The following is a 14,479-nucleotide window of genomic DNA, read 5'->3' on the forward strand; positions in this document are numbered from 1 at the left end:
TTACTATATATTTATATAATTTATCATATCATATTGCCATATACTTAACATATCATCACCCACCTTTCCAAGGTAGTCATCAAAACATTTATAATGTAACAAATACATAATTGTTCACCACAATGCAAGCTGTTTCAAAATTTAACTCAAACTGTATCTGAGAATTTTCTACTTCCCTTTTTTCACCATTTTTCTACAGTTTATACATTATTGTTTGGATTTCCGGCAAAACAAAGTACAAGGCTTGTGCATATCACTCCTACCCACCCTTTTCTCCTCACCTTCCTACCAGCTCATCTTCTTCAACACCTTCCCTTCTAAGCCTCTGCTATTGTCCCCAATAGCCTAGCAGCCATTTCCAAAGGGCCTACTCACCCCATCTTCCCAGCACCTTCCTGTCCTCCACTTAGCTATTGCTCACTCACTGGCCCACCTTCCCTCTTACCCTCCTCTCAGCAACCATCTTTTCTGATGTCCTTGGCTTCTTCCTTACTCATCCCAGCCTCAAACAGCTTCTGCCTGAAACAACTATATTTTCACTCTATTCCACAACAAAACAACACCATTTCATTCCATGTGCAGACTAAAATATATGTGTTTTGCATCTGACTTCACCCAAAAAAGCAACTGTTATGTGCATAAAATAATGACTGCACAGAACATTTTGCACATTTCTACAAAGCCGATAAACAGGTCAGTGCTCCTGGGTTTAAAATATAGACTTTTTCGTCTCACCTTTCCAAATCAACAGATAATTGGCTATTCTCTTGATGCCCTTAGAAGGCATTTGATCTACTACTTCTCTCTAGCCTGGAAACTGCTGGTTCCTACCTCACTAATTCACTTCTTATTTCTACAATAAATCAAAGGATACTAACTAATTGAGAAAGAATTTCCTTCCGTTTAGTTAGTAAAGGTAAAGGTTTCCCTTGACATTAAGTCCAGTCGTGTCCGACTCTAGGGGGCGGTGCTCATCTCTGTTTCAAAGCCGAAGAGCCGGCGTTTGTCCATAGACACTTCCATGGTCATGTGGCCAGCATGACTACACGGAACGCCATTACCTGCCCGCCAAAGCGGTGCCTATTAATCTTCTCACATTTGCATGTTTTCGAACTGCTAGGTTGGCAGGAGCTGGGACTAGCAACGGGAGCTCACCCCGTCACGCGGATTCGAACCGCCAACCTTCCGATTGGCAAGCTCAGCAGCTCAGCGGTTTAACCCGCAGCGCCACCGCGTCCCTTTCCGTTTAGTTACCTTTGGCCAATCAAGACTTAATAGAGAGGCTACTGTACATGGTATATTTCTTTGTGTTTGGATAAAAGTGCACTCACCAGGCCAGATACAGCTGCTGTAGAAGTTGCAATAGCAGGGATAATTTTTCCAGCAATACGTTTTGTTTTCAGTCTGTCTGCGGGTTCAATGTTATACATTTTGGCACGCAAATTGGAAGCTGCTGTTATAAAGTCTATGTGGCCATTAGTGTCATCATCCTTCTCAAAGCTAAGTTCCTTCATCTGTAAGTCACCTATTCAGAAACAAAAGCCTCCATTTCACAATTCTTTAGAAATTCCTGATTATTTTAATTTCTTCTTAAATGCTTATTATTATAACATTGAGCAAAACTACACATCTAACAAAGCATAATACGGTCATGGAAATTTAGCTTGTTTAGCCCTCCTTTTGAAAAAGCAGATTTACAATTTGAAAGAGTGTACTGTTTTATACTGTTTTGCTTCTGGATTTTCTGGCATCAACTGTGGCCTAGAGCATGTCGTTCAGATTTTACTATTGTGACAAGTGTACTCAGTGGTGTGCTAGTAAATGTTTAAGAAACAATTCTGCCAGTTCCACCAACAACACAACTGATTGGTGCGCGAGGCATTGTACCTGAGCTCAGCCCTCTACCGGCTTGCAAAATTACTGAAATTTTAACAATCAGCTCTCATGAGCCAGTACAAGCTATCTCCAGCACATCACTGACTGTACTCCACTCTTGGGGAAGCCAGGTTTGGTCAAAGGCATATAATAAAATATTCTATATGGTGATAAGATTGACCAATCAACAGAAGTAAATCTAAATGGATCTTCTTTAAAAACTGGAGAGGGCTTAACCAGACTATTAACCCGGGCCAATTTCATGGAACACCGAAGTCTTTCACCTGTCACTGGTACTAGTAATTAACTTTCAAGTACTAAAGTTGTGATTAGGATACTTAGTGAGAAACTTATCTTGTATAACCTTACCCATCCAATAAGATTATTGAAAGAAGCCAACTGTATATCAAATCTGAAGTCTGACTGATCACCTCTCTCCTGGCGTTCAAATATCATATAAAATCCTTTTTCTGCAAATCTTTTGCTCTTTTTTTTCTTTTCCATTGTAGCCCTTGCTTTTTTCCTATATATTTATCAATTGTTTGCTGTATCTGTGTTGTAAATTTAATATGCTTGTTTTTAATGCTTACATTCATATACTGATTGGGTCAATCTGATCAAAAGTCAGACTTCTATATTTCTAATAACTGATACTCACTTTTTGTAGCTTCATTGGCCAAGATGGCACTCTCCAATTGAAGAAGAGCATTTCTTTCATCCTCACTGCTTACAGGAATAGGATCTGGTTTCCGTACCGCTTCATCTGTTTGTACAACCTATAAGCATTAACAATAAATAGTACAACAAATATGTTTGTTTAAATGGACTAAGGAATTAGATTGTAAAAATGTAAATAAAACATTAGAAAAAAAAGTTTTTTGTAACAGTACAATGTAAAGTAGCACATTCTGGGAGTGACATCAAACACTCTGAGACTGAGAAGATAAGTGTAGAGGAAGCAGACTGGTAGATTATGTCTGAAAACCTAGTACCAAATTATGATTCAACTATCACAAATTTTAGGGAAGATTCAGAAGTACATTTATCATACTGTGGCTTTCTATAAATGTGGAAAGTGGCGCCATGTATGAACTTAAAGAACATTTGGAAACCACATTAGTATAATATTTTGTATTAGTATATCAAAGAAGGAATTATGCATTAAAATCTGATTTTTGCTAAATAAATATAACCAGTTTATTTTAGATATGTACTGTATGTATGTGTGTATGCATTTGACTTATATGGCTGGCCATCTTAAGAGACACAACTCTGGGTGGCCCACAAAGCAAGATTCGTCATACTATATAGTTTAAATTACTTTACTCAAATGCTCATTTCCATTTCAGTAACACTTAAATGAAATTTAGAAGTGGTACCCAGCGTAACTCACACAGCAGAGGTGTAATATAGGCACACAAAGGCTTCTTGGCCTTTCTGCATCACGCACGACCCACACCAGGCCACCCAAGCCCTCACACAAGACCTGCGCTGGCCCTCCAAGAGCCTCCCCCCACCCCCTGTGGCGCCCTTGTGCTTCTTACCTGGGACTCTTAATGACCCGCGCCTCTTCCGGTTACAAAGGCAACCGGGACTGCCAGGATTGTTGTCTCTAAGCAATGTGGTCACATGACGTCGCACTTTATGACCGCATCACTTAGTGATGGCAATCCTGGTCCCAATTGCTGTCATAACCTGAGGACTACCTGTAGTACAAGAAGTCGGAGATTTGTTCCTTGCCAGGTAAGTGCTGTACCTGAAGGTCCTATCTGTTCTGTCTCTTCAGGTTTCTTACCCAACTTACTGTCACAGAACTTTCACAGATCACTAGTTTTCCCACTATAAAGAGTGACTTAAGCTTTCAGGTCTCTCTTTCCCTACCTTGGTGTGCTTTTATTCTCTCCAGAATTCTGCTAAGGGAACCCACCCAAGTTAGTTCATTCTGTGCTCAGCACAATTTATTTTAGGATAACTGGCATTTGCTCTCAGCAACTATCTATTTGTCTGTCTGTCTATCTGTGGACTATCATAGGCAATAATCAGAAAAAAAGATAGAATGAAGATGTACATACTCAGCAGTTGAACTTACTTTATTAGAAGGTCGAAACTCTTGAATCTTTAACCCAGAAATTATCTTAAAAATAGTGTCTTCTGATACATCCTGTGTTTTGTTAAGAAAATAACAGCAGTTATGAACTGCATGAAACAAGCACTCTTCAAAGTTGTTTCCCTCCTCACCCCACCCCAAAACAAGGAAATGAACAAAATAATTTAAAAATACATTTTAGCATGGAAATATTAGAGCAGAGTTCATGAATCTGTGTTTATCAAAATATGGCTGATGATGCTTCCTAGAGAACATTTCTTTCACAGACATAAACATTATAAAAGTATGTGAACAAAACTGCATTTATTTTAAGTTGCTTATTACCTTCAGTTAGATGTTTTATTAATAGTACAGAATGGGAAGATTCTCAGTCTATCTCAATCTGTGTGCATGTATATATGTGAGAGCAAATTAGATTATAATTTATCAGAATAAATATATTGCAAGAAAAAAACCTGGAAAGCAGAGTATTCAAGAAGTATAATTCAGATAAATCGAAGCAGGAGAATATTCAACTCAGGATTTATTCAAAACATCTCTTATGAGGATTCTTAATCCTTTAAATCCAGCTAAAGACTGGGTTTTTTTTCTCTATGCTTGACTGTCCAAATTATTCTGAAAAATTCACAAAAACAGCTAAGTAGTGCAAACTGTATCGTCTATCTGGAGGCTTACGTTTTCTGTAAAAGTGATGCAATAAATTGCTGCAAACAGTTTTGCTGTACTCAGTATGAAACTGTAGTGCCTAGAGGAAAAGAATGAAAGAGAGATTGCAGGAAAAGTAAAACAAAAAGCATTTCCAATCATGTATACAGCAAACTAGACTTAGCTGAATCTCAAGTCAAATCAGATTGCTTTGGAAAAAATCACAGATGCTCTTAAGCATAGCAGAATTCTGTGTCAAAATGATCAGAATCAACTTAGGCCTTTCTAAAGCTAAGTCCTTCGAAGGACTGCAGAAAGGCAGATAGTATATCTTTAAAAATAGCTCTGCATGACTTATTTTGGAATCACAGGAAATCTTTCATCGAAGTTCTCCAATTATAGTGCTCTGGGGAACAGATGTTGAATACTTAGAGGCAACGTTTTTCTAACACTTGCAGTACAGTCAGGACCAGAACTATTGGAACAAGGGTAACTGTTTTGGCATTTGGCCTCTGTACACCACCACACTGAAGTTGAAAGGAAACACACCCAGATGGGAGCAAACTCAGGACTTTCAGCTGTAACTCAAGGGGTTTGACAAAAGTGGGGCACTAATCATTCAGGAAGTACAGCCAGTGGCATACACACACCCCCATCGTTGGTGGCTGGTAAGTAATGGAACGAATGGCTGACAAGCAGCTGCATGGCCAGGTGTGGCCTGTTTCCTAGGTCCCCCATGACCAATCCAGCAAATAAAAGGCCTGGAGGTGGTTCTGAGTGTTACATTTGCATTTGGTAGCTGTTCACTGGAACTCTCAACATGAGTGTCCATGCGAGTGAAGGAGGCCATCATTAGGCTGAGAAAACAAAATAAACCCATCAGAGAGATAGCAAAAACATTGGGAGTGGCCAATACAACAGTTTGGAACATCCTGAAAAAGAACAAATCAGCTGGCAAGCTCAGCAACAGCAAAAGGCCTGGAAGACCACGGAAGACAACTAAAGTGGATGACCACAGAATTCTGCTCATGGTGAAAAGGAACCCTTTCACAAAGTCTAGCCAGGTCAAGAACACTCTTGAGGAGGTAGGCATGTCATTGTCAACATCTACAGTCAAGGGACGGCTTTATGAATGTAAATACTGAGGGTTCACAACAAGATGCAAACCACTGGTGATGCTAAAGAACAGAAAGGCCAGATTAGACTTTGCCAGCAAACACCTAAAAAATCCTGCCTGCTTCTGGAATAAGATTCTTTGGACTGATGAAACCAAGATTAACTTGCACCAGAATGATGGGAAGAGAAAAGTATGGAGAAGGAAAGGAACAGCTCATGATCCAAAGCATACCACATCATCTGTCAAACATGGTGGAGGCAGTATCATGGCATGGGCATGTATGGCTGCCAGTGGAACCGGGTCACTGGTGTTTCTTGATGACCTGACTGCTGATAAAAGCAGCAGGATGAATTCTGAAGTTTATAGGGCTATACTTTCTGCTCAGATTCAGCCAAATGCTGCCAAACTGATAGGACGCCGCTTCATACTGCAGATGGATAATGGCCCAAAACATACAGCAAAAGCTACCCAAGAGTTTCTCAAGGCAAAGAAGTGGGATGTTCTTCAATGGCCAAGTCAGTCACCTGATCTCAACCCAATAGAGCATGCTTTTCACTTCCTGAAGACAAGACTGAAGGCAGAAAGACCCACAAACAAGCAGCAGCTGAAGGCAGCTGCACTAAAGGCCTGGCAAAGCATCTCAAGGGAGGAAACTCAGCATTTGGTCATGTCCATGGGTTCCAGACTTCAGGCAGTCATTGACTGCAAAGGATTTTCATCCAGGTATTAAAGGCGATCCTTATGTTTGTAATGATGTTGGTTTGTTCCATTACTTATGAGCCACCAACGATGGGTGTGTGTGTACTTCCTAAATGGTTAGTGCCCCACTTTTGTCAAACCCCTTGAATTACAGCTGAAAGTCCTGACTTCGCTCTCATCTGGGTGTGTTTCCTTTCAACTTCATTGTGGTGGTGTACAGAGGCCACATGCCAAAACAGTTATCCTTGTTCCAATAGTTCTGGTCCTGACTGTACAGCTCAGAATTCCCATATTTAGTAGGTTTGGGAAAAAAATGATGCACATTTTCCCATGGATATATGAGTTGACAAAATACAGAGCAAGTCTTGAAGCAATGAGACATTTGGGGAGTTGGAAATAAACTTCAGTATCAGGAAACAGTACCTTGGATCTAGAACTCAAATCCTCATTTTGATGACAGAATGTAAACCAAACTTATACATGAATTTTTGTTAAAATATTTCTGAAATGAGCACTTCCATGTGGTTGGCATGTGTGAAAATATATGTACTGAAAGTAACTGAATGAAGCATTCAGAGATAACACCCAAAAGAAGATTACAGCAGGTCCCCAGTTTAAGAATGAGTTCTGTTCCTAAATCTGTTCTTAAGTCGAATTTGTATGTTAAGTTGGAACAGTTATTTAGCATCAGTTACTCAAACGTTTCTCTTAAACATAATAATACACAAATTAGTATTCTGTATTTAACTCAAAACATTGTACTTAACTTGAATTTTTAATGTAATAGGCTTTACGGCAGTCTGTTCTTAACTAGGAGTTGTCCATAAACTGGGATGTTCTTAAACCGGGGATCTGCTGTATAGCCAAAAAAAAGCAATTCCCCAACACATATATTATATGTCAATGAGTTTTATTGCAGGACTCAGCACTGATTTTCAAAGCCCTAAAAGATCTTCTGACACCATATTTGTATACAAATATCAATATGAAACTAGTATTATAAGTCCATAAATGTAGAGTTCTTTGTTACAATAATAAAATATATATAAAAAGAGAAATTTACTTACAAAGAGTCATTGAAATCAAATTGAATTGGAAAAGGTGGCCTTTTTGGTGACTGCCAAAACAAGCCTGGTAATTTGAAGGAAAACAAATTAATTCTTAAAAACAGCAAAGTTAAATTTGATATAATAATATAAAACTACTGTACTTACTGCCATCTTTTAATCGTGTATCAATGGGAAATGAATGTAATAACTGGAGGGCCTAAGTAAAAAATAAATGGTATAATTCAATAAGCACATATAAATGTTGTTTCATTAATGAAAACTTGAAGCACTGTATGCTGCTCTAAAGTCTATCGGATCAGATCCAAACCTGTGCTATAGAATACACAATCTAGGACTTCTACTGAAAAATTCTTCCCTATATTATTGACATAATTTCACTATAAAAGAATCTATTTCTTGTAAAATCTTCACCTAATCTTAAATAGATGTACCAGTTTTTTTATTTATCAATTTGCCTAATAGCCATAGGCTACCAGGAATGCTATGCAGGTGAGGAAGTGTGCTAGGTAAGAGGCCAACCTCTATATATTTCCTCCAGTTTGCTTGGTTTTTCTGCTTTTGGGGATGGGAAATTATCCCTCAGCTTTAGTCCTCCTCTGCTACTCTCCTTAGTAGAATTCACACAAACACACACATACCTGAACATACATAGGTTAAGAAGCCAGCATTCTGTATTTTTATCTGGCTGCAGTCATAACTAATAAATTCTTGGGCATATTTACAAAGATAATTTAGATGACTGTTCAAAATTTATCTCATTGCTTTTAGCTCTTTGTATGCTGCCCAGGGTCGCTTGTTTGTGAAATGGGCGGCTATATAAATTTGAAAAATAAATAAATAAAATAAATAAAAGACATCTATGAACAAGGCTATTAATCAGTGGATGGAGATTTCCAAAGAGTGGTTTCTCCTCCCACTTGGTCACATATTAGGTGTAGAAATATTATTCTATGCATGGTCCCCTGCAATGGAAGGATTTTCCCTCAGTTTGGGGTACAATGGACTAAATTAAAATAATATCAACTTGAGAGTTCAAGAAATCCTTAACATCTATTTGGTCAATGTCAGCCCCAGTGGGTAGCCTAGTCCATGAAATCACAAGATGTCTATATCTACTTTTATTGACTATAACAACAAAACCTTGCTAATCTGATTGTGCTGTACCTCCTCCTCCTCTTTATAGTTCAGTGAATTAGGGAGGTGTCTGTTGAGCCACTTCCCAACAATATCTAGATGTTCTGGATTAAAATAAAATGTTTTAGCCCGTTGCTTTGGCAATGAAGCCTGCATATCTCTATCAAGGTCATCTTCCTTACTTCGTACAATTAATAAGTTAGAAGGCCATTCAAAATAGTTTGAATTATTAACAAGAAAGTAGTGATGTTTCCTGATTTATATGCCTCAGTGGACAGTATGGACTTGCCAAAACAGCTTTTAAAAGCGTATAGCTGACCAGTGGCAAATGAACCACTCTTCGAGTTTTTTAGAATTCCAAAGTCTATTTAATAATTCTGGGACTCTGCATATGTTAACAATAAATTAATTTTTAAGAATACATAGTTTTAAAGAAGATAGCACTTTTTTTGGCCTTCAGCAGACCTTTCTAGAGTAATGTACTCTAACAAATGTTAAAGTTATAGCCACCCCAAAAATATCTTCTATATCTAGAGTCTTCCAGGTTGGTGGTCTATTATGCTCAAGAGGTGTTTTGTAAGTCTTGAAAAGTTGGATGGAATGGACAAAGCACCTGCAGTTCCTCAAAATTAAAATAAGCAAATGGACCATGAAAGGAATAAAGAACTTTGTAGAACTAACAGAATATTAAGGAGGACTTACATTGCTCTTGCTTAAATGTGTTTCAATTTGAGTATGGTGAAATTATTATTTTCTTTATATAGTTTTATTGTAATCTAATAGTCTGCTACAGAGGAGCAAGTATTATTTTACTACAGCATAGAAACACAAGTGTGATTTGATCTAGTTTTAGTTATTTTGAAAGCTAGCACTAACTTTAATTAGCTTTGCAATGTAACAGTAAGAATCAATACATATTATCTTACAATTCCCTGCTGAAGTTTAGAAAGAGGGAAGTGTTAAAGTTGACATGTCAACAACCAATTATTTCAGTTAAGAAGAAAAATTCAACCCTTTCTAAATTGGTAGCTGGTCATCCAGGATCAAATCCCTCTAGAGTAGCTAGCCATATCCCTCTGCAGAGTTAGGAAGCCCATTTTTGGAGTCTTCTATAAAAGTCAGCCATACAATAACAAAATCTTTCTGCATTTACTGAAGACTGTCTAGCTAAATAGTCTCCAGTCTGTTTCTGAGACAAAAAGAAACCCTAAGAGTACAACTATAAACAGTGAAGGCATCAGGCAGTGGCCATATTATTCCTGAATTAATCAAGACAAATGTGAACTGGCAGGCACCCTCTTCACTTACACAGGCAAGACAATGCTGATTCCTAGGGACTGGGGAACAGCCATTATAATTCCTATATTTAAAAAGTAAGATAGAGATGATCCAGATAGCTATAGATCAAAAAGTCTATTGAATGTCACAGCCAAACTATATACTAGCCATTTATATTAAAAATTATTTGATTATATAGACAAGCGTTTTCTGCTGTTCATTAATAAATTCTACAGGTATACTAACACCAAACTAAGAGTCAGATACAACCTGCTGGGGATGCTGATTTGGTAACTGTAGCGAGATATGACAAACAGGAATGCATCTTGGCACCCTTACTTTTCAAATCTACATTAACTTCCTACCCTAGACTTTAGGTGCAGTGCACCACTATCTACCAAAACTGATAGAGCAAACCATACTAATCTTTTGTATGCCAGTGCAAACTTCTGTGATTTACTCAAACCAGCTTTAGGAAGGCTTGGTTATTCTTGTGCAATATTGCAGAGAGGAGCAACTGCAAATAAATTCTAAAAAATTATTTGATATAATGGTTTTTGGCAAAATGCCCACGGTGTACAATTTGTCCATTGATGGTTACAAGACAGAACAAATAACATGCTTCAAATACTTCAGAGTGGTATTCCATTCTTCCAGGAGTCTGAAAGCTGAAATGGAACATGTAGTGCTAGTAGCTTAAAGTAGCTATTCTTAATTTTTTTTTTACACACATGGCATGGGTTCATACCAACTGCCATTAAACTATTTAATTGACACAACTTTTATATGATGCAAAATTAGGCCCTTACTCCAAACTGCAGGTAACCTGAAGCAGTGCAAACTGTTCCTTAGAGCAATTTTACAGCTGCCCATATGCATTCCAAATGCAGCCTTATAGCTGGACAATGGACTTCAGGGAATGGAAGTAAGCAGTTGTCTAGTAATTTCCAACTATTGGCTGAATAAAAAATTCTTCCCAGCAGGTTAGTTACACATGTGTCCTTGGTAACTTTAAGTCTAGTTGGAAGCAGGCTCTCTCTCTAAGGCTTTACTTGTTTTTTCTCCAAAATTTCTACTTTCTCTGGGCTATGAGCAAGCCATAGTGGCACTAAGGCAGCAAATCAGGGATAGCTTATGAACAGGAACTAGGGTCACAAAAAGAGGAAACTAGAGTGGTTTATGTGCCTCTGAGGAGAACCTGCCAGCCATTTTTCCTCTCTCTTCCCAAACACAGGAGACCATTTACAAAAGATTGATGTGCTTTCATTAGCAGTATTACACAGTAGATTTAGAAACATTCCTCATAATGAAGACGCTCTCTCCGCCTTTTAGTTTTTCTCTTTTAACTTTATATTTCTTGCATTTTTGTACTTTTATAATGGTTTTATGACCTTTTATTTGTAAGCCACCCAGAGTCACTTCCATAGGGAGATGGGCAGTATATAAATTTAATAAATAAATAAATAATAAATGTTTTTCCTCTGTGGGATCAGGAATGGTAGAAAATGTTGCCCTTGTTTTATGTTACAGACCTTTTTACAGAAATTACAGAACCAAGTATGTTATACAATACTTGTTGCATTTTCCCAATCAGAACAACTTTGTTTCCTACTGCTGTCAAAGTGACTCCACTGCATATAATGTAGCAAAATTCTGTGATAACAAGTAGAAACCAGCCTACCTTTGTGAGCTATTTAATTGTCAGCTATCACAACTTAAACTTTACTCTGTCTTGGAGTTCTTTAGATTGTAAATATCTAAGTTTGTACATATGTACATAATGTACAGGCATGCATATATTTTTTCTTAAGATTTATGCGTATAGAGTTTGAAATGTTGGTGCACTTTATAACAAGTGATTCACTGTTTTTATATTATTGCATAATACTTTTAAAAAGATAGTTTCTCAGACTCCAAGTGAAAAGTACACAGACTCAGGCAACTGTATAAAGGTATTTTGATGCCAAGAACAGAATCATGTTCATTATCACTTCATTCATTCATTTAAACAATCCATGTGTCTGCTCATCTCACTACTGCAAGTCTGGATGGCTAACAATTAACTCAAACCAAAAAACAGCAAAAAAAACTCAAATTAATTTTTTCAAAGAAGAAATTATGACAACAATCAATATAGCATGTGCCAAGGTCCAGATAAATCCATCTTACAATCAATAATGAACAAGAAACTGACAGATCAATCAACAGCCCAAATGCCTGAAAGAACCAGGCCTTTAATGCCTTATTGAAAGGCCAATAAGGTCAGGGTCATCTGGGTCTCTGGGGGGATGCTCTTCCACAGGGCAGGCACCATGACAGAGAAGGCATGTCTCCCACAAGATGACATTGCTTAATAGAAGGGACCTGCAGCATGCCCACCCTGTCAGCTCTGGTGGGGCAAACAGGAACAGCTGGAGACAAACAGTCGCACAAATAGCCATATAAGGCTTATCGCTTATAATTAGGACCTTGAATTGTACCCAGAAGCTCACCAGAAGCCACTGCAGTTCTTAGAGCAATGGTGTTATTTGGGCATATCATCAAATGCCCAGAACTGCCACATTCTGGACTAGTTGCAACTTCCAAATGCTCTTTAAGAGTACCCCCATGTAGAATGCATTACCGTAATCTAAACAGGTGTGAATTATTGTGAGTAGGGCTTTCTGATCCAGAAACAGGTGTCACCTGCTCCTTAAGCAAGAACTGTAAGTCCAAGAGAGCCCCCAAATTGAGCAGCAACTCTCTCTGAGAGAATGAAATCTCATTCAGAGTTATTGACAAGAGAGTCCAGATATAAGAAAGCACAATTTAGAAATTAGTAATTATTTGGTCTAACAATTCATCAATACAGTATCAATTAGAGTCGCTCACTGAGTGAGATGGGCGGTGAATAAATTTGACATATAAAACAAATATATAAAATTGCAATTGGTAGGCACTAGGATGTAACCAACAGCTAATGAAAATCGAAGGCAGCAGCAGTGGGATTTGGGGATGACTTCAGGAGCACAGTGACCACCTGTATCATGTATCACTTAAAGACATAGGTTTCCACAAAAATGCTGACACAGAAAAAGGAAAGGCTGCTTCTTCTTGGATATTAGAAGACACACACTGCTGAATTCCTTCTAACTGTAGGCCTTTAGCTACTCTCCCAAGATGGAAGAACTGTAAGATACAGTTTTCAGCCTCCAGCCTGAGAAACAAGGAATCCTGTAATAAAGGTTTAAGAAGAACTGGAAGTATTAGTATAAGTATACACTATGAAAATTGAAAAGACAGAAATTGACCAGATGTACAACAACATATGTTTCAGATTCAGATTTGGGACTGAAACTCCCTTGGCAGATACCATGCACCAAATGGAGGACAGCAATTTTCAATACTCTAACTTCAGGTAGGCAAACTGTGGCCTTTCTATCATCTCTGACTAACTGTATTTGATGGGAGCTGGAAGCCCAGCAATATCTGGAGGATAATAAGTGACCCATCTATGCCACAATACATTGTATCCTTGAACTGCATTCCTGGACTGAAGGCATGTAGTGGCAACGCAGAAGACCATTGTATTTTGAGGAGTTTAAGTGACATATTTTGATTTGTCCTTCATATTAAGAAAATTATAGAAGTATAGAGTTCATTCTGAGTTATGTTTCACCTGCTTGCTTTTCACTCTTGCTTGAAAAGCGGGAAGAAGAGAAAACCCCAAGGTTGTTTATGTTAGCACTAGCTTATCTATATAGTTTCCCAGCTTTTGGATTATGTCATAAACAGGTGAGACCCTGGAAACTATCTAGTCAAGGTCAGATCCTGCAGTCTTGGTACTATGGAAACAGGGTCATGAGGTTTTAGCGCCAAGCCTTCGATAAAAACCTTAGGACTGCCTCCTGAGTGGGGAGCTTAGTCACAGACCCTGGTACTGGGTGCTGTGTGCAAAATTGGCTTGGGAAGCTTCTGCACAGACTTAGGGCTGAGTACTCTGGAAATGAAGCCACCCTGAGGTATATTTCCTGGGGACATTCTGCACAGACCTGAGCGCTGGGAGCTGTGGAAATTGAGCCGCCCTGGGGTATCTCTGCTGTTGTTCTTAAGGGGCTCCTGACAGCCTATGGGAGACGGGGTATCATCTTGCTTGGTATGTTTTTATTCTTCTGTTTAATCTGCCTAAACTGTGTTTCTGTTTAAATCTGTTTGCTTAACAAAAAAGCTTAAAATCTCTTTATTCACTGGTGTGCTTATTGTCTCTGGATCTACAGTAAAAGAACCAATTGTCTGAGCACCTGATCACTGCCTGGCCCTTGGCAGAACAGGGCATTGCATTGTGGTTGTTTTCTTCTTTAAATTAGTTATTTCAATTTGTGGTGGATGTGGTAAGAATATAAATTAAACTGCTTGTAATAGTAGAAGCTTGCTGGCTGGAAAAACAGGAAAAACATTTTAGGTAGCAGAGCAATATCCTAAAAATAATGGGTTTTGCTATTGCAGAATATTGAGAGTTTAAAGGTTGCTTGATGGTCAAATTGCAGTTCTGGACTTATATGAAATACTGGCAAG

General features: G+C 38.2%; 1 protein-coding gene across 1 annotated transcript in view; it reads right to left on the reverse strand.

The window, feature by feature from the left end:
• Positions 1–14,479, reverse strand: part of UBA6 (ubiquitin like modifier activating enzyme 6) — a 72,265-nt gene that overhangs the window by 5,768 nt on the left and 52,018 nt on the right. The window contains exons 24-29 of the mRNA XM_063300335.1: positions 7,658–7,709; positions 7,511–7,574; positions 4,658–4,727; positions 3,965–4,036; positions 2,534–2,651; positions 1,332–1,525 (exon numbers count right to left, since the gene is read on the reverse strand). Of these exons, the coding sequence (XP_063156405.1) occupies positions 1,332–1,525; positions 2,534–2,651; positions 3,965–4,036; positions 4,658–4,727; positions 7,511–7,574; positions 7,658–7,709 (570 nt within the window). The remainder of the gene's footprint in view (positions 1–1,331; positions 1,526–2,533; positions 2,652–3,964; positions 4,037–4,657; positions 4,728–7,510; positions 7,575–7,657; positions 7,710–14,479) is intronic.

The sequence above is a fragment of the Candoia aspera genome, chromosome 4 (assembly GCF_035149785.1).
Source record: "Candoia aspera isolate rCanAsp1 chromosome 4, rCanAsp1.hap2, whole genome shotgun sequence".
In the NCBI taxonomy this organism is placed as follows: Eukaryota; Metazoa; Chordata; class Lepidosauria; order Squamata; family Boidae; genus Candoia; species Candoia aspera.